The sequence below is a fragment of the Nymphaea colorata genome, chromosome 6 (assembly GCF_008831285.2).
Source record: "Nymphaea colorata isolate Beijing-Zhang1983 chromosome 6, ASM883128v2, whole genome shotgun sequence".
In the NCBI taxonomy this organism is placed as follows: domain Eukaryota; kingdom Viridiplantae; phylum Streptophyta; class Magnoliopsida; order Nymphaeales; family Nymphaeaceae; genus Nymphaea; species Nymphaea colorata.
The window spans coordinates 8,769,379-8,787,640 of record NC_045143.1 but is presented as its reverse complement, the minus strand read 5'-3'; the positions used below and the strand labels follow the sequence as shown (position 1 = coordinate 8,787,640).

The window sequence follows — 18,262 nt, the reverse complement described above, 5'->3', positions numbered from 1 at the left end:
TTTATTTAGTAAAACTCTTTGCATGATTAACCAAATCAAGATATTAGAATTGGAATCAGGTCCACACGATTTCAATTATTCCAATGGTAAATCTTAATTTTTTTCCTTTTTTATGATTTTAAACTATTATGATTGGTAAACAATAAACTTATGTTAGATTAATTTTCCTCATTTTTGTTAAGAAGATTACTTCTGATTTAAAATCCAAGAATTTTATGTGGCATGCTTTTACTAATGTGACTAAAAGATCTACAACAAAATCCATGGTTTACCAAACTAATGACATTATTTTGTCAGTTTGTGTTGATAAAAATTTCATATTTAAGATCGAGAGGAGATGATCTGATGTTAAATCTATGGTTCTTGAGGATTTTAAGTAGGGGGCAAAACAAACACCCTTAGAAAATGCACCCCACTTATTCAGAATGGTCAGCAATTTATTTGTGTTTTAATTAAAGGTTCACTCTTCACTCGTGTTTGATAGGAGAAAGGCGTTTACACGGTATAAGACAAAACATTCGAGTAACCCGCACGATTTCTTTGTATTTTTGTAAATAGTCAGCTAATGTGACAAAAAGTCTTGTTATAAACTTTCTCCTCCACCGTTCAAACGCGCATGCCTTATCCATGCTGCTACTATAGAACCTGAATTACTCGTACATGGATCTGAAGTATAAATCTGATGACTGAAAGAAAGATCTTTTTAGAGATTGAGTACGTTACAGACATAAATTGGGTGACTTAGTTTCCAGATTTGGATTCACTTGGCATGCCAGATCCGTATCCAAATAGGATTCTAACTCATTTATTACTTTATATTTTAAATCCATGTATTTAATGTGTCATGCTTTTACTGATGCGACAAAAAATTCCATACATGATTTATCAAACTGTACTTGAAATCCTTGTCCTGCCTTTTTGCATTGAGAAAAGGTCTCATTTAAAATCAGAAGGAAAGAGTCGGATTTTAAATCCATGACTTTCAAATCATAAGGATTTTAAATCATGGACAATCAAACACCTTCCTTTTAAGGCATTTTCATTAATAAAGGATCAGGTCACGAAAGGTTTCGTCTCTCGCAGATCCTTTTTCCTTACAAGTGGTATGGATCCGAGATCCACGATGAGCTTAAATCTAGAGAGAATTTCATGCAATATGGATTTCAGATTCGAGATCCAAGAGAAAGTAAACATGCACTTATCTGCTGGAGCAGTGCTTGGATTTCGTCAGATCCAGATTTGAATGACATCGAATTCATAATTCTCTGATCCATATCCAAAGTTCGCAACTCACAAGTCACATCTGGACGACGGAGGCCGAGTTCTTCTGGTGACGTCCGGCCGAGGCGGAGACCTCCCTTGTCTCAAGACACTCAATCCGTGAAGACCGGATGCACAATAAATACATCTCTCTCATTGTCCCTCCTTTGAAACCGGGGGCCACCTCGCTTTCTCTCTCTTTCTCCGGCGAGTGTCACAGCGGTTTCTCGGGATCACGTGTGGCGGTACCCGACGCGTTTGAAAACCAGAGAAGGAGGTAAACCTGCGAGGAAAGGGAAAGAAATGGGAAACTAGGAAGGAAGGAAGGGAGGATTGTTGGAGAAGAAAGCATCCGTTGCTGGTGCGGAACGCACGTTACCGGATTCTTTTCCCTTGCTCGGTGGATCAATGCGCTCGATGACATGTGCTTCCCCGAGCTGCTGGATTGGCAGATCGATGCATTTCTTGTCAGGATCGTCTGGACTGTTTCGGTAGGGAGGGATTGATTTGGCTGGGAAATGGAGGTCTCCGTCAGGTTGTCAATCGTCCTCCTCTTCTCCACCGTCATCGTTTTCGTCGCTTCTCCGGTGGCTGTGGTATCCTTACCGGATGATTTACATCGAGCGTGAGTTGTTTCGCCTTCATGTTATTTCTCTTTTCAAGGAATTTCCTGAAGATCTGTAGTTTCTTGTCCGAATGTAGAAGAATTGATGCATCCACGAGCTCATAACGTGACAATTAGGGCTTCTGTGACTTCTGTGCTGAATCTTCTTGAAATTGTCCGTTTCATTTTGAAAACCAGATATTGTCCTTTGATGCTTAAGCTTCCTAAAGGAACGTAATAGGTGAAAAAAAAAAAAACTAAACTTTCTGTAGGGGAGGTAACCTGCGGCAGACAGACGAATCCCCTTCGCTGAACGCGATTTGAGTAAAATAAGTTTATTACCCATGCATGGTTTGAAAGTAAGCGCCAACCCATTTTCAAAATGCGTTAAGTATGTTTCACGTGCATTTCTCGGCAGTTGGATGCTAGTGATGTGATTGTTCTTATGGGCTTCGTTTGTTTTCGATGTTTGGCCTGTCAAATGTACGTCGGTAGGTGTTCAGCTGTCACCTCCTACTTGCAATGTAGGTCTTGAGGTAGGGATTTTGTCTATACATGTTCAGGTCTTCCTTTTTGATGTCACGCCAGCCCTTGGATGGGTCCTAATATCGTGTTGTCTTTCACCTTTTCTGTTGGTCTTCCTTGTTGTTTTAAGTCGTGTCCTCCTCTCAGTCAGTCAGGGTTATGCTTATGATTGGCACTTCACTTGCAGATTCCCGATTGTGGAGCCTGATCCTGGTCATACAAAGCTTCGTCTTGCAAAAGAGGGGTTGGAAGCAATAGAAAGAATAACAACCCCCATTGCAGCTGTTGCGGTAAGCTTAGAACGTTTCTCCTTTTTATAATCCTGGCTTTTGGCATAAAGACTTATTATTATTATTATTATTATTATTTCAGGTTATTGGTCCTTACCGCTCAGGGAAATCCTTTCTACTAAACCAGCTTCTTTCTCTTTCCTGTTATGAAGGTTTGCTTTTTTATTTACTTCAAAATCTCATACTGGGGACTAAAATTTGTACTTTTCAATTTTGTCTTTTCTAGTCCTTTGATTATTAAAATTTTCTGGAAATTACAGGTTTTGGTGTTGGTCATATGCGTGACACAAAAACAAAAGGTCGGGGAGAAAAAAACATCATTATTTTATTGTATCTCCAAATTGACTAAGCTTCAATAAATTACATGTTTTCTCCTCTCGTTGGTTCACCAGAGGTCCAGAACTCTTTGATGTCTACATGATGTTTGATGGTGGAACTCTTTGTGCTATTGCAGGCATATGGGTGTGGGGCACTCCTTTGGAAATGGTTATTGATGGGAAGAAAATATCAGTACTGTACCTTGACACAGAAGGATTTGAAAGTGTTGGTAAATCAAATGTTTATGATGACCGGTAGGTTCTTGATTCGGGTATTACGTAAAACTACTGTCTTGCAGCATCAACTCTTTCCTACACATTTCCTTAATTATGTGTTTCTTGATGCTTGTATATTGGTTTGCAGGATCTTTGCTCTTGCTACTGTTCTAAGTTCTGTTCTAATATACAATCTACCAGAAACGGTTCATCCCTCTACCTGTGATTATTTTTTCTGAAACTTGGTTTGCCATAGTCCATAATCCCCCATTATTTTATAGCCCATATGTCTATTGAAGTTGAAATTTGACTGTTTGTTTGCGGATGTCTCTTTTTGATAAAATTTAGATACGCGAGGCCGACATATCTCGTTTGTCGTTTGCTGTGGAGCTTGCAGAAGAGTTCTATGGAAGGTTTGATATCTCAAGCATTTCTTGTATAAACAGACATGAAAATATTCATCCATCTTCACAAACACATCAATAGGATTATGTGCATGGACATGCTATTCAGGTTTATGTTCCTATCACTATTACTAACAAGTTTTTGTTTTTTTTCTTCAACATGATTTCTGGGCTATCAGAGTTAAGGTGATTTTTTATTCCTATATTTGACATTAACTCCGTTGAAGCAGATAAGGTGAACAAAATTCTGAACAATTTTCAATGATTTCATTTTGTAGGGACAAGATGTTGCATTTGAGCCAGCTAAGTTATTGTGGCTAATTCAGCGAGATTTCCTTCGTAAGTTTGAAATGGTTCATTTAAGAAAGTTAATGATGTACCCTGTTAGATTTGCCTTCTTAATTTCAAGAATTAAATATAGAATATAACTCAGATATGTGGTCTGGTATATATTATGAGCACAAAGTAATCATAGGATTGAAAAAGGTTAGTGTTTAGAGTCTTAGACTATTATTTTATCCGTGTTTGATTGTTTTGAGACTTTAAGTAATGTTAAGTGACCCACTTCACTCGTTTCTACCGTGTCTCCTGGAATTGGATCTTCAGTTACTCTTCAATGGATGTAGAAGGAGGACTGGTAGTAATTTTCCTTGTGCTCTGGGCTGGTTTAGGTTCCTTTCTCAGTCTTTCTGAAAGTGCATGATGGTATATTTGCCTGTCAAAGTGTCTTATTAGCTTGTAACATTGTGCAGAAGGGAAGTCTGTGCAGGAGATGGTTAATGAAGCACTTCAGCAAGTTCCCAATTCCAATGGTCAGTTTGTAAATTGATCAACAGTTTGTACCATAAAATTTGTGTGTTGTGTATACACAAAATATTGAACTGATTTATGTTTGTGCTTGTGATTGCAGGTGACCATAATATTGATCAGGTAGCATTCAATTGGTTTTTATCCATGCAGCAATTCAGGATAGTCTACACTATGTACATCTGAAGTAGTTACTTTATGATTATTCAGGTGAATCAGATCCGTAAATCTTTGGCGATTATGGGTGATAACAGCACCGCGTTTAGCTTACCACAGGTGCCCTTCAGTTCTCTACAGAAACTTTCTCTTGGCTCCTGCTGCTCGTTGTTTTTTCCCTTCATCTCTTCAGTGTTTTTGCAACCTGATTATTCCAGGCTTTGTGTGTCCGTTGTAAACTATTCATAGATAATTTTGTTTAAAAAATCAGTATCATGCCAACAAAGTACAACCAAATTAGTATATATAGGAGGTTTTTCTTGTTGTTCTTTCAATTGAATTGGTACCTCATTTGCCCTCACATGATTTTGATGGCAACAACAGTTGTCAAACGATGTAACTGATGCTGCTCCTATATGATTTTTTTTTTTTTGCTTTTCAGAGTGTTACCTTCTTTGTGGCTTGCCAGAATTTGAGCTTTTATTCTTTTTTATGCATCTTCTTGTACCTTTGTTTTCACTAGATATGCAAATTTGTGAAATATATATTGTTTTCTTGTATATTTTATACAACAACAGGATTCAGTTCTAATGCCGCTTTAAATGCATGACAGCCTCATCTTCAGCGTACAAGGCTTTGTGACTTAAAGGATAGTGATCTCGATCCTTCATATGTAGAAAAGCGAGAGCGATTGAAAAAGCTTGTTGCTTCAATAGTTCATCCAAAAATTGTCCAGGGGAGAGCCTTGAACGGGAAGGAGTTTGTTTCTTTCTTGGAGCAGGTTCATGCATCCCTGTCAAGCAAACAGTTTCATCTTGTTTTGTAATTCTATAGAAATTTTCATTTAATTACTTTGCATTTGCATCCTAGATTGTTGAAGCACTAAACAAAGGTGAAATTCCATCTACGGGGTCACTAGTGGAGGTTTTCAACAAAGCTATTCTTGAGCGCTGTTTAAAGCTGTACAGTGAGGGGATCTCCAATATACAGTTGCCACTTCCACAGGACGTGTTGCAGCATGCACATGAGGAAGCAAAAGCTGGTGCACTGAAAGCCTTTGAGCAACAGCATTTTGGGAGACATCACGCAAAACAATCTGTGATGCAATTGGAAGATGAAATTAACAAGGTGTGCAATGTGGATTATGTTGTAGTGCTATGCTTTCATTTTATTTTCTTAAACATTGGCTGTTTCTTATCAGAGTTCTTCCTTAGTAATTCTGGACTTCTCCAGGATAACTAACAGTGTTAGGGGTCAAAACCACCATGGCAATTCATAAAATTAAAGGCATTACTTTTTATATATATTGCAGGCTTTTAAAAATGCCATTCTTGCAAATGAATATCAGTCATCCAAGCTGTGTGAAGCGCTTTATATTAGTTGTGAAGACAAAATGGACCAGCTTCAAGTCTTGAGGCTCCCTTCAATGGCTAAATTTAATGCTGGTTTTCTCCAGTGCAACAGAAGTTTTCAAGATGAATGTGTTGGGCCTTCCAAGGCAAACTATGAGCAGCGCATGGCTAAGGTAAGGGTTGTAGTGCTAGTCATGAATGTACGGCATTTGTTGGGATTCATTTTCTGGACCATAAAGTTATAGAATTTGTAATGGTTAGAATTCATTTGCTGCCAGTTCTCCGTTGGTGTGTTTCATGAGTTAAGTATTCTTTTGATTGTCAACACACATGCCCTGTTTATTGTCTTTTTCTGTTGCCTTTGGAACATGCTTCTGAATTTTCATGTAGAAGAGCTTTTGAGCTTGGATATTATGTGTTAGGAGAATGCAATGCCATAAGCAAATTGACCAAAGAAGCAGGATTAAGTTATTAATAGAAATTTAGTCCTGTTGATCTTGTTGTGCAACTTGAGAGGTTTGAGGGATTGTAGTTGGATCTTGACTTTTGTGTATGAACTTCAAATGTTGGTGTCTGAATTTCATTCTTCTACAAATATAGGAACAATATTACAAGTTGTAAGATATGCTTCAATCAACAATGATATGCTATGATAAAGCCTTGTGATTGTGTACTATATTCACCTTCTGTAAAAAATATCACCACAAATCTTGGCTACATTTTGAGAATATCACAGTCTTATCATGAAAGAAAAAAAACGTTTTAATTGTTAAAATATCTCGCTATTTCAGAATGTCAGTAACAATAACAAAGAATTCTGTTTCATATGTAATTTAAATATATATTTTCCATTTTCTCTTTATGAAATATTAAGAATGAAAGTAGTGTCACAAAAAACGTGTTTTTTTTAAAAAAAGCGAAAAAACGTGATAAATTAAATTGATGTTTAAAACATAAAAAAATGTTAAAAGCTAAAAAATACGTTTTTAACGTGTTTTTTTTACTTATTTCATTTTTTTCATATTTTTAGTGCCAAACAGTTTTCTTTTCATATTCTATTTTTATTTGTTGCAAATTTACTTATCTTTTGATGATTGTGTTATTAGTTTTTCACTTATTTTATTTTTCCTCCATTTTTAGTTTTTTTTTTAATTTTTAAAAGTTTACCATATTTTTCCATTTTTTTCAAGCTCGCCGTATTGTACCCGAGATAAACCTCACCGTTTAAAACTCCGAAACGTTATTTGTGAGTATGAATTTAAGACCCCTAAACTTCATAAGTTTTCCACTATTCCATAAAGTAAATTTTTTTAACGTTTTGAACTCTGGAGATTTTCCTTAAGAAAACTAAATGAAAGAATCCCTAAACCAATCTCATGGATAAATTTCTGAGAGTATGATTGTGAGTGTTTTTCTTAGGTCGTTTGTTCCTGCAAAATTTTGGTTATTCAATTTTTTTCTTTGGTCAGTTATCATTTGATTTGTGGTAGACTGGTAGTCCAGATATTTTAGACTTTTGGCGACTTTAGAATTTGAGCACAATTTCTGTTGTTTTGGTTTTTAATTTTTCCCTTATTTCCATTCTGATCATATTTTTTTCAGCTAATTTTTTTACTTTGTCCAGGACATGTACTTGTGATGTGGTGCAACATACCTCTTGTTTCTAAGGCCTAATTTCAACCCTTCCCTAGTGGGTTGAGGTCCAACATGTTATTGTAGAGTTCATGTGTGGTTGTCCAAGAACATATTATTCTAGGAACACAGTCCATATTATTATGTTGGTTGATGACTAAATTCTATGCTCTTTCTCTCTTTCTCATTCTCTGTTTCAGTCAGTCAGTGACTGACTTGCTCATATTTCACACACATGCACACAAAAGTGAGGTGGACACTTTGCTCCATGAGAGTCTGAGTTATTCTGGCACATGACAGTTCAAAAATTGTCTGGACATGTTCATGCCTACTGTATGGCTGGACCTGGAAATGTAATTCTATTTAGACAAATGAGTGTGATACCAACTAATGTTGGGAAAATTTCTGCAGATGCTCATGAAATCCAGGTCCTTGTTTATCAAAGAGTATAACCACAGGCTTTTCAACTGGTTGGTGGCATTCTCCCTTGTTATGGTCGTGGTTGGTCGATTTGTTATTAAGTTTATTTTGGTGGAGATTGCTGCATGGATAATGTTTATCTTCTTAGAGACATACACAAGAATGTTTTGGTCAGCAGAGTCACTGTACTATAATCCTGCCTGGCATCTTATCGTAGCAACTTGGGAAGCTATTGTTTACAGTCCCTTTCTGGACTTGGATAGGTATGGTGATTATCTTTACAATTTCATTTTAGCCAACTTGAAGTTAGTTTTGATATTTAAATTTGAGCTACTAGTTGTATGATCACCTTCTTAATTTGATGAAAGCTCGAACATTTGTGCATCTTATGTTATTGCCTGTTTCATTTGAACATGGAAAAAAACTATTTTCCTTGCATGAGTATAAAGAATTAAAGATGTGGAAAGAATGACTGTTCAAGGATTTCAGCCAAATAGCATCATTCCTTGTGACTTTTGCCTGAAAATCTGGATACTCTGAGCATGTTTGTGAACTTTGTTCTAAACAAGTACTACTATTGTTGCCAAACTTGGGTAAGTCACAAGTTGGCTCGTTCGAGTCGACTCAGTTTAGGTACCAACTGATTGAAAATGTGGTTCACTAGGTTATGAATCTATTACTTGACTGGGTGAAGTCAGCATTTTTGCCTTGGGCTGTGTCAACTGAGTTTATTATTGACTCAAGCCAGTTAACTGAATTATATTAATTAATAAATAATAAGACTATTGTTTATTTATGATTTGTTATATCCATAGTGTAACAAAAGTCATGTTAAATGGATCCCAGCACAGGTGTGGGTGCAGATGTGGCCGTGAATAAATTTTAAGAAGGTTTAGGAGCAGTGATATTTGTGTGTGTATACGTATACACACAGATGGTTAACGAGTCCCTTTTCCTGCTTAGGGTTTACCAGTTCTAGTCCCTTTTTCTCCCTAGAGTTTAATAATCCTAGGGTGGAGGGGATGTTTAAAAAGGAAACCTGACAAGAAGGGAAAAAGAGAAAAAGCTGGTCAGAAAAGGGGTTGGAATAACCAGCCCCAGGATGGGAATAGTTGAACCTAGTCCCATATATATGTGTACTATAGCAGATCAATAATAGTCTTTTATGCAGACTGATAGATAAACAAAATGATACACGTATGCGTCCTATCTATAAACCTATTATGATAACACAAATACATCAATAATAGTCTTTTATGCAGACTGATAGATAAACAAAATGATACGCGTATGCGTTCTATCTATAAACCTATTATGATAACACAAATGCATAATTCAGTAGCCACAGAATCACTATACAGAGTCAGAATACAGTAAGACACAGTCACAACAGTATAGCTGTATAGCCAAAATACATAAAATGAATACATTATTGACCTATACAGTGTGCAACTGGGAAAGAAAATAATGCAGGCTGCAATCCATATTGCAGTTTGCAGACTAAATGCTGCAGAAAATTGCAGAAAACAAAGAATGCAGGGCAAGAAAAGAGAGAATGCACATAAAGAAAAAAACAGGGATTGCAGACCTAGTAGCATGGAGGTCTGTATTTCTCAGAGAGAGAGAGAGCATTAATGAAGCTATGAGTTGCTTGGCTTCTAGCTGATGAGTTTCAGGCTTGCAGCTGGCTGCCGCTAGCATAAAGACAACTTCAACTAAGAAGGCTAGTTCGTGCAAAGGGAGATTGATGGAGGGAAAAGGTTGAAGTTAACCCTCTTTCTTTAATTTCATTACTATTATATGTAATAAAGCACATATATAGGTTGATGATTTTTCACGTTAAATCCGTATAATTGTCATTTACTTTAGATACATAAGACTAAACTGGATAATCCACTTGATTTGAGCAAGTTACCCAAGTCAACATCGACTAATCACACATTTAGTTGTGACATTGCCATTTGCCAACAGTGAGTATAAGTAGGAGAAATTTCATTTCCTGGAATTCGAACCGAAGTGAAACTGCGAAGAAATGACTGGTGCATTGTTATTGACCTTTTGGTTCTTCTGAAAATGTTCATCATCCATCAAAATCTAGTTATGTTAGGGAGTACTTGTTTTCCCAATGTGAATCCCTACCCTTGTTCATCTCACGGTTTTGAAATAGTATCTTTGTGCTTAATGCTCTTCGTGTCAATGTTGTGAATACTTGTATCAGTGTTGTATCAGCCGATACATCATTATATATCAGCCTGTATCATCATTTTTTTTTTAATTTTTGAATTAAAAATAATTTGAAAGATTTAAAATTGATTTAAAAATGAAAAAAAAAATCTCATAGTATCCTGTATTGTGTTGGCAACAAGCTGTTATACTCTGATATAGAGCGTTATTAATGGCATTGCTTTTAACTGCATCCATATGTCTAATTCATGGCTCATGCATAAACTGTGAAATTTGAGTAACTGAATAGACAGTGTTGGGTCGAGTAAAGGTAAGAAATTGAAGCATACTTACTCCAATATCTTGTGAGATCACTATATAGGTCTCCTTCTTGTGCATTAAGCTTCTGTTGAAGAACTTGGTGAGGCCCATGGTTTACACTTTACAGTCTCCAGTACCAGCCTTTTTCAACGAATCCAGTGTGACTTATGTTGAGTTAAAACCAAACAATTATGATATTATCCCTTCTATCCACCTTAACTCCATAAAAAATATCAGGAAATTGCCAAGATCCTTCATTTTATATCTCACTTAGGAGTTGCTTTACTTCTTCATGTGACTCCTTGAATTTCTATTGACAATGACATCATCCGCATGTATCAGTGGGAAGAATACTATTCTCTTACCTTCGAAGATGAACCACAAATGCCGGTTGCCAAGCTTTGTTTTTGTTTCCAAAGAAAAATTTCATACCAGGAACGTCAAAACATGTTTAGACCATAAATGACATTCTTTAATATGCATACATGTCCCAGATTCTCCTTTTGCACATCCAAGTAGCTGTTCTGTACAAACCAGTGATAGATATTGCTATATTTTCGAAAACGTTGTGATATTAATGAAACAATAAGAAAAGTGAAAAATGTGAAAAGTCACGATGTGAAAAAAAGGGAAAAATAAATTTATTGCTTCTTTAGTAATTTTTTCAATTTTATCTTTTTTAATGTTAATATCAACATGGATTCAATTATAAACTTAAACTAAATTATTTTCATCATTTATTCATTGTAAAAACATTTTTTATCACTTTCCCTAGTTTTATTTATGCCTTCTTATGAATTTATCATTTATTTTATTTTACCTAATTTTGAGAAATTCTTTCATTTTTTAAAGTTTGCTATGATTTCCCCCCCCAAAAAAAAACATTACCCAACCAAGGAAAACCTCACCCTAAAAATCTGAGAATGATATTTGTGTCAATGAAACAAGCTTCTTTGTTCAAACGCCCATGTAAGAGTGCATTCTTGACATCGGGTTGAGTCGATACCCGACCCTGTTCAACTGCTAATATATATAGCTAAAGGTTTCATCATAATCTTGACTATGTCAGATTTAAGAGGAAAACCAAAGCTTACTAGCAGAGAAGACGAAAGAACTTGGGAATTGGAAATGAAACTAATCATGTTTATTCCAAATGAAACAGGTGTGACCTCATCTTTTCATTATGTATGAAGAATTTACAATATTTCAGAGGTAAAAAATATCCCTTGGTACAAAAAGTTAATACACTTTACACAAGGTACAAAGATGGCAATAATTTGGACGTGGGCTGGATAAATAATCTAATCTAGTTCATCATGCATCATCTTATTGTAGGCTGTCCATTTGTGCTGCCAATGTCCGATCACATGAACATGTGTTTGCATATCTTGTTCAGTACATGCACTTTTTACCAGGCTATGCTTATAAATGATATGGCATAACCTAGCATTTACACATCGCAAGGATGCATTTTTATGTGTGGTTGCTTAACTTTTAGCATCTGGTGCAGTGTGATAGTTTTTTCTCATGAGCATGTTTCTAGAATTTTGAAAAGAAATAACCATCTGATATCTCAATGACTATGCGAAACTTGAATGCTTGAACTGGGTGAGTGAGGCTTGTTAGTCTTCATGCTACTTAAATTACTTGAAGCTTGCCACCTACCATGTCATGATTATATGCACTCATTCACTGGTCCTGGCATGAAGAACACATAGTTCATGTGGTTTATGTTAAACAAGTTCATATATATGCTCAAATTATGACACATCCTTATTTGTTTGCTGGTCATTTTGGTTATCAGATGGTCCATCCCTGTCTGTGCAATGCTGCTTTTGTTATTGCTATACTGGAAGTGCTATGGCAGGAGGAAACATGGCGGCCGATCCCTGTTGCCTCTTTATGATAGTCATAGGGGTGGGGCAAACCACCGGAGAACCGACTGAGAAATGTATCAATCTATTGGCATTGAGCAGGCAATCTCTTGTTCTTCAACCGCCCCTTTTATCAGCAGACAACCCATCGGGCAAATCTTTCCTTGGGCCATTTGGCTTTCATATGTACATGTCAATTGATTGATAAAGACCATAAAAGAAAAAAAGGAGTCGGCATGCTGAGGCTTCTGAAAGGTGGCCCTCTGCGAGGCTGGTTCTTTTCTGCAATGTCCAACCCTGGCACTTCAGTTATTCTATGAGATTGCTTGCTCAACTGTATGTTATGTTTTTACATTTAGATGATTTATTGCCATACGTGAAAAGAAGAGAAAGCAACAGGTTCATTTGTTCAGTTGTTTTGGATCTCCATTTTTTTTCCCCTTCATTGCTAAGAAATGTGGCTCTTAATGGTGAGAAGGAATTTAATAAGATAGAAAATGTGTGTTTTGGAGAAGGTCATTGTAAAGAATGTGTCAATGTGTTCGCAGCAGTGCACCCGTCTCTCGTTTTCTACAAGGCGCAAGAGTGCGGATAACAAGTTGGACGGTTTGCGGTAAGAGGGCCACCACAGACAAATTATTTTCACCTCAGATCACACCCTATGTGTTTCAGCTTTTTGGTGGTGATCTCCAAAGCGAAAGGTCAGTCTTCTATTAGTTCTTGGCGAACGAAAGTAGAGTTGCCCCGACTACTAAGTAGGAGTTCTCAAAATGGATGTGACAAGCCAAGGATCTAATCACTAATCCTTAGTTTCTCTGCAATTTAGAGACAAATTGGTGGCACTTGGGACTCGACAAGTTTCTTAAGGAGATTCTAAATAAGGAATAAATTCGAGTTGATATGATTTAAGAAGCGGTGGCATGGGTTTGAATGACCCCGTGCCCACATCCGGCCTCAAAGGGGAAGGGGGATAATTTTATGTTGGGCAACTGCAAACACATCCTGTGGATGTTAGTGGCTCCCAAATTATCTGACTCAAACTCGAATAAGTTGGGATTCAAATGCAAACCTGCTGATGATGGGTACCCGGACATATATTGCCAAAAGATGAGAAATAATCAAAAGATATAAATTATAAAGTGGACATTGTCTTTATTTTTCGATTGCGTGTCTTCTCTTATTGCTGATACATATGACACGCAAAACAAAGCAAAAGTAAAGCAAAAAGAAAAGGGTTTTAAGTTTAGAAGTCGCTTTCCCGCTTTTTAACTTGTGTAGATAACTGTTGGGTCTGAGACTCTGAGCCATTGGTGAGCCTTCAGTTTATATGTAGATAATTTCTAAATTTTCTCATTGATTTTTTCTCAGGCATTTATCTTGTGGGTTTCACGCCTAAGGATCTCGTACCTACCAATTACTTTATCTCTCATATATATATATATATATATATATATATATATATAGAGAGAGAGAGAGAGAGAGAGAGAGAGAGAGAGAGAGAAAGAGAGAGAGAGAGAGGATAGTTCAATGTTGCTGCCAAATGTCTGATGTTGTGGGATGACTACAAGTTAAAAATTGTCACACAAAAAAAGACAATTTTAGTATTCACAATAGTTTATGATGTGGTGATGATATGTGGTGGCTTTAGGGACGGTTTATGGTACATTTAGCAACAAATTTTTAAGTTTTAATTATTTGGCAACTATCTACATCTGGCACCATGGACTTTTCCTACACACACACACACAAATAAGACACACACACACATCACATTCACCTATATCAGACCTCATAAATTCTTGTAAAAGTATATTTTAAACAAAATATGAACATTGTAGATTGTTTATAAACACTGAATTAACATAAAAAAAGTCTTGGTTCAAGTTGTTTTTTACAAAAAATATTAGTTTTTCTACTTGTAAAATTTTAATATTACAAGAGCTGTTCATTTTTCTATTGCTATAAAAACATTATTAGATTAAAAAATGATTAACTTAATATGTGTTCCTTATCATAACATTCATAAGATCACACACACACACACTCACACACCTATATATATATATATATATATATAAACAAGTGGTCATTACTCGTTGGGGGAGTTGATATTTGGCTGCAACAACTGGACATGGGCCATGTTAGAGTCTGGATCATCAAGTATATATAAGATTGAGAGCAGTCTAAAAAACTTGCAGTGCAGTAGATTATTAACCAATTGGAAAGCCTCAAAATGTGAAACCATACACTGCATCCATGAATTCGAAGTTACACCAAATAGAGAACTGCAGCACGATTAACGGAAGAAAGAAAAGAAAGCTCTTTTTTTTCTTATAGAAGAAGGCAGTCATCTGTCCTGGCAGTCATTTGTTCAAGTTACTTTCAAGTCTCTCGATGGCTGCAGTAATTCCACCCTTCGTCTTGCCCTGTTCAGCTGCAGCTACGATCTCCTCGTTTGCCTTCTCAACCAACTTCAAATGAGCCCAACCTGTCCAAAATTTGGTCCCAAGGCTTCATAAAAACATTTCTGCCAACCGACTTGAAAATGAATTTCATATAGAAGAACATTTGGTCAGTTGTCCTACACCATAATTCTATGGAGGAGTGGCATACATTCACCTCAAATTGACCGGCTTGTCTATAGGCATGAATGACAATTGACTTGTACTATGTTTTTAGGCTTTTTTGAATAATCCCAGTGAAAATACGTATCAGGAATAGGCTTGTGGGTTGTCGTCCTTAATGATCTCAATGTTTAAACCCAATGAATTTATTCTATTTAAAGAGAAACTTCCACTTTGAAAAGCTGGTTTATTGTAACGCAGAACCTGCATCCATAGCCAAGTTAGTTCACTCCCACATATGCAACTATGCAAGTTAAGACTCATTACTAGTACTAAACTTCCATTAAGTTATGAATTCCAAGCTGAAAGGTAGGCAAACTGCTTCAATACTAAGTAAAAGGGAAGAATCTAGGCTACAGTTGTAGAGTTGAAAATTAGCAAAAGTAGCACCAGTTCAAGGGAACATGCATTACTTTATCTGTTCTAACAGTATGGCATTTGAAATTTTATGTCACATTTCTAACATGCAGTTAGCATTTGGTCAAGAAAATATAACTTGTAGAGAAATCACATGATCATCTAATTAAAACCACCTAGCCCACTTTGAGGTATTATATAAACAACTTCTAAAAAAAATGGTATTTAGGCAGATTAAGATTATTTTGAAACAGATTACCAAGTGGAAAGCCAAAAACCGCCCCCAGCACTGAACCAAGTAAAACATTCCTAGCACGCCATGCAAGGGAACCAGGCACTGCAAATAGATGAAAATGATTAGCAACATATTCAACATGACAAATACCAACTTTACACTGCTAGAAATTTACGTTGCATATAAAAAATCCAGTAGCTTGAACCAAAAACGAAGACATCAACCATTGGCAATGCTAAAGCTACTGGACCAAATAGATATTTGACCAAATAAAAGACATGCCGCACTTGATTAACAACCCAACCATTCTTCTCCAGGCCCCACAGTTTTACCACTGATGGATTAAGCAGCAGACTCATTAAAAGATTCAAAATCCTTCAGCAGGATAATACCACCAGTTTAACAGAATGCTTCAAAAGCAAACTAGGTATGTTTCTAGAGAAAAAGTTCAGATTGTGTACATATAAGGCCAAAGGCTGCAGCCGTGGCAGAACCAGCTCCAACTACATTTAGAACATCATGCACTCCTCGTTGTTCTGCAAGGAGATTCTGCAAGCCGTAAAAGCTAGCTGTGAACATCCCAAGACGAACACCACCAACAATGGAGCCACGTGTCACTCGAATAAACCTTTTCTCCATTGCATCCCTCATGAGTCTGTATTGCTCTCGCTTATCTGATGTGCTCCCAAGTTTCAGTGTCACTTCCGCATCTTTACTCTGAAATAGGAATTCCACAGCCATGCATAAGCCACAATGAAATAAAAAGGCTGACTGGTTCAGAAAAATAAAATGAAGTTCAGGTTATAACAATCAATAATATAATCAAGCGATGGAATAATTTACATTGGTTGAACATGCAATAATTTACATTGGTTGAACATGCACAGAAAAGAATTATGTGGTATTTGGTGCATGCATCATCATACTGCCCTGATATTTCCAGTTTCAAATTTGTCCACTATATGCAAAAGGACAACCAGGACAATGACAACAAATAATATAATGCCAGAAAATATCGGGGATGGTTAGTAGATACTACAAGAAACAGTTAACAAGATGTTCATATTTACACCCTTTTCCACTGTTTTGACGATACATCCAGATGATTTCTGGTTGATCTGACATAATTTGCTAAGTTTTACCATTCTAGTTATACTAAAGCATGCAACTAAATGCCAAGGGTGGATTTGCTATCGATGGTGTATGGTCCTTTCTATAGATACACTATGCAGAGGCCACCAGTGTGCAACATAACAGCCATCCTGATAACATGCGTCTCCAAGCTGATTCCAGCAATCAGCCATCAGAAGATAAAGCATGCAAACAGCCAGTTGAAGACTAGCACTAAAAGAATTCATCGTTACTGAAAGAAAAATCTAGGCATATATATGCCTTCATAAACAAAATTCTTAAACATGATTTCAGAGTATACTCACAACAGATGCAACTGCTTCCCTGCTACCTCCATATAGCAATCCAGCAAACACTCCAACTACGGTAGCTGTACCCCAATTCACCATTCCTACTGTTCCCTGAGTATGATTTCAAGCAAAGTTAGATGAATCTCTTACAGGAAAATAAGGGCAGCAACTGAACCAGAAAGATAAGAGGAACTTGTTAAAAATAAAGATAAAAAAAACGAAACGAAAAGAAACAACCCACTATATGAACACAAACGAACCACCTGATATCCAGAACCACACTCACCAAAGAGATGAAGGCAAGAAAGCTGTTATTTGACCCGAAAGAAACAAAAAACATGTTCCATGAAAGTCGAATTCACTTTAACTACATCTCTTGGGCACATTTACAGTTCAGATGGAGCAAACCACTTTCGTCTTGAATTCGGACCAGTTAGTACATTTAACGTCATTTCTGCCGCATTTATGTACAATTACATGCAAGAAATTTTTTTTTCTCAGAATGAATCAATGAATGCTGAATATTCTTCCATTAAGTAAACCCAAAAATATCGAAATTTCAACTTTAGATGATAAAAACCCAACCTATTTGGCTATTCATCTAATTTTCCCAAGTAAAGGCAATTAAACCAAACAGGGATTCGTTTTCCCACGAACACAAACAGATCAATCCCAGAAATAGTAGTCAAGCAAGTCCATTGGAGCGTACCCGTGGGTGAACAAAGGATTCTGGAAGGACGCCGCTGGAGCTCTCCTCTTTCTCGTTCTGAGGAGAACCACCGTCGTCGGCCTTCTTCTCCATTTTAAAAGAAACCAACCCTCTTCAGGACTGAATAACCACTTCCCACGCTCGGCAAACCCACGATCATAAAATATAGCCTTCCGGCAACGTCTGCCAACGTTCAGAATCGCTGATCGTCGATGGGCATCGGAGGACGCCGGAAAACTAGTCGAAGAGGAGGCGGCCGTGAAGGTAGCGGACGGGTAGCGCGCGAATGGGAGCGCCTGAGGCCCGACCGGATCCGAAAACGGAAAACTTGTCTAGCATATTTCTATATTTTATTTCGGTAAAAAATAAAATAAAAGGGTTTTTCATTTCAAATCCTAATGAGATAAAAACAGGGAAACTTCTGAACATTTATATATCTAAACTGGTAGCATACAGTAATATAAATATAATTTATGCTTTTTTCCCCTTATTATTGAATCAATTCTGTTAAAAATGCATTTTAAATGTATAAGAATTAAGAAAGGTCAGAAAAACTAAAATAATGAAAAGTTTAA

The 18,262-nt window shown here is 36.6% G+C and overlaps 2 protein-coding genes across 2 annotated transcripts; one reads left to right on the top strand and one right to left on the bottom strand.

Annotated features, from left to right (window-relative positions):
• Positions 1-1,382: 1,382 nt before the first annotated feature.
• LOC116256534 (uncharacterized) lies at positions 1,383-12,753 on the top strand. Its single transcript, XM_031632928.2, has 17 exons — positions 1,383-1,885; positions 2,577-2,679; positions 2,762-2,831; positions 2,940-2,978; positions 3,134-3,251; positions 3,361-3,418; positions 3,561-3,625; positions 3,796-3,802; positions 3,895-3,955; positions 4,369-4,428; positions 4,527-4,546; positions 4,634-4,699; positions 5,193-5,360; positions 5,450-5,707; positions 5,892-6,104; positions 7,975-8,246; positions 12,272-12,753. The coding sequence occupies exons 1-17, from the start codon at positions 1,779-1,781 to the stop codon at positions 12,411-12,413; spliced, it is 1,827 nt and encodes a 608-aa protein (XP_031488788.1). The 5' UTR covers positions 1,383-1,778; the 3' UTR covers positions 12,414-12,753.
• A 1,772-nt stretch (positions 12,754-14,525) lies between these two features.
• LOC116256251 (uncharacterized) lies at positions 14,526-18,012 on the bottom strand. The gene is made up of 5 exons (XM_031632557.2): positions 17,688-18,012; positions 16,994-17,089; positions 16,019-16,274; positions 15,582-15,659; positions 14,526-14,829 (listed from the first exon to the last, which is right to left on the bottom strand). The coding sequence occupies exons 1-5, from the start codon at positions 17,778-17,780 to the stop codon at positions 14,705-14,707; spliced, it is 648 nt and encodes a 215-aa protein (XP_031488417.1). The 5' UTR covers positions 17,781-18,012; the 3' UTR covers positions 14,526-14,704.
• Positions 18,013-18,262: the final 250 nt, after the last annotated feature.